This window comes from Hipposideros armiger, unplaced genomic scaffold, assembly GCF_001890085.2.
Source record: "Hipposideros armiger isolate ML-2016 unplaced genomic scaffold, ASM189008v1 scaffold_529, whole genome shotgun sequence".
Classification (NCBI taxonomy): Eukaryota; Metazoa; Chordata; class Mammalia; order Chiroptera; family Hipposideridae; genus Hipposideros; species Hipposideros armiger.
This window is the reverse complement of record NW_017731879.1, coordinates 303896-305050: the sequence shown is the minus strand read 5'-3', so window position 1 is coordinate 305050 and position 1155 is coordinate 303896. Positions and strand designations below refer to the sequence as shown.

At 53.9% G+C, this 1155-nt stretch overlaps 1 protein-coding gene across 1 annotated transcript in view; it reads left to right on the top strand.

Moving 5' to 3' along the window:
* LOC109396584 (NADH dehydrogenase [ubiquinone] flavoprotein 3, mitochondrial-like) overlaps positions 1-173 on the top strand; it is a 24481-nt gene extending 24308 nt beyond the window's left edge. The window contains 1 exon segment of the mRNA XM_019668493.1: positions 6-173. Coding sequence (XP_019524038.1) covers positions 6-173 — 168 coding nt within the window.
* Positions 174-1155: the final 982 nt, after the last annotated feature.

Genomic DNA, 1155 nt, shown 5'->3' with positions numbered 1-1155 from the left:
TCCAGCTCACCACAATCACAATCAAAGCTACCGTCCATCTTACTCCGATACAACGGTACTTCTCCGAGTCATCGAGGGAGTGCGGGACCCGCGGGCAGCCCCCAGTGTCGGCTCAGGTCTCCGGCTGTGCTGGCGGCAGCGGCGTCTCCGAGGCTCTCGCTTTGCCGCAGTAGCCGCCATGTAACCCCGACCCGTGAGAGAGGGCGAGGGTGGAGGTGGTTCTCTTAAAGAGCCCAAACACAGACTTACTCACTGACAGACTTACTCACTGACAGACTTACTCGCTCTGAGCTCCAGCACTATGGCAGCAGCTCAAAAGGCACCAGGGACACACAGGGAGAAACTGAGTTGTCTAATTTCAGGGTGAGGGCTGGAAGGAGAGCTTTCTCCTGGATGGAGGAGCTAGCAGAAGCCATTGTTTCTTTGTTGAGCCCTCCTCCTCCTTGCATGAAAACGCCGGCAGACACCATATCTGAGTCTCCATCAAACTGGATATCACCTTTTATCAGCCCCACCCTAGTTATTCACTGAGATCACACCCCACTCAAATGTTGGACACACCCAAGCCACTTCTGGTACCTTTTCCATATAAACAGCCTGCCTTAGCTCTTGCTGTGGACTTTCTTAAAATCTCTCAAAGGTTCACAAAACTCAAACAAGCAGTATCTAGCTTCAGTGTGTCTTTTACCTCTGGCTGAGCAGCTCTAAGCCCAGCACTAGCTACAGCTGACCTTGGTTTGTGGCTTCACCTCTCAAGGCACCTGCAAGCACAGTGTGGGGGGTAGCCATCTCTGGATTGCTTTGTGGCTCTTGCCAGGTGGCCCTGGGCAGGGAACACACTGCAGCTGAACTTGACCAACAGCAGGTCCTCTCCCAGGAGGCCCAGGGTCTTGCAGACCTAATGGCCACCTTTGGACTAGACGGGAGCATCACCCAGCCACCTCCATGGATGACACAACCAGAGAAAAGACTGGGCAGGCACCAGAGCCCTGGTAAAGTGAACCCTGCTCTGTAGGATCAGCCTCTGCACAACAGCTTCTCCACTGTGGTCACAGCCAGTCCTCACAACCAATTAGATTGAGGGTCAACCCCTCCCACTGATGTGCAAACAGCAACCAAGTCTCAACTACAACAGGAGGGCACACACAACCCACA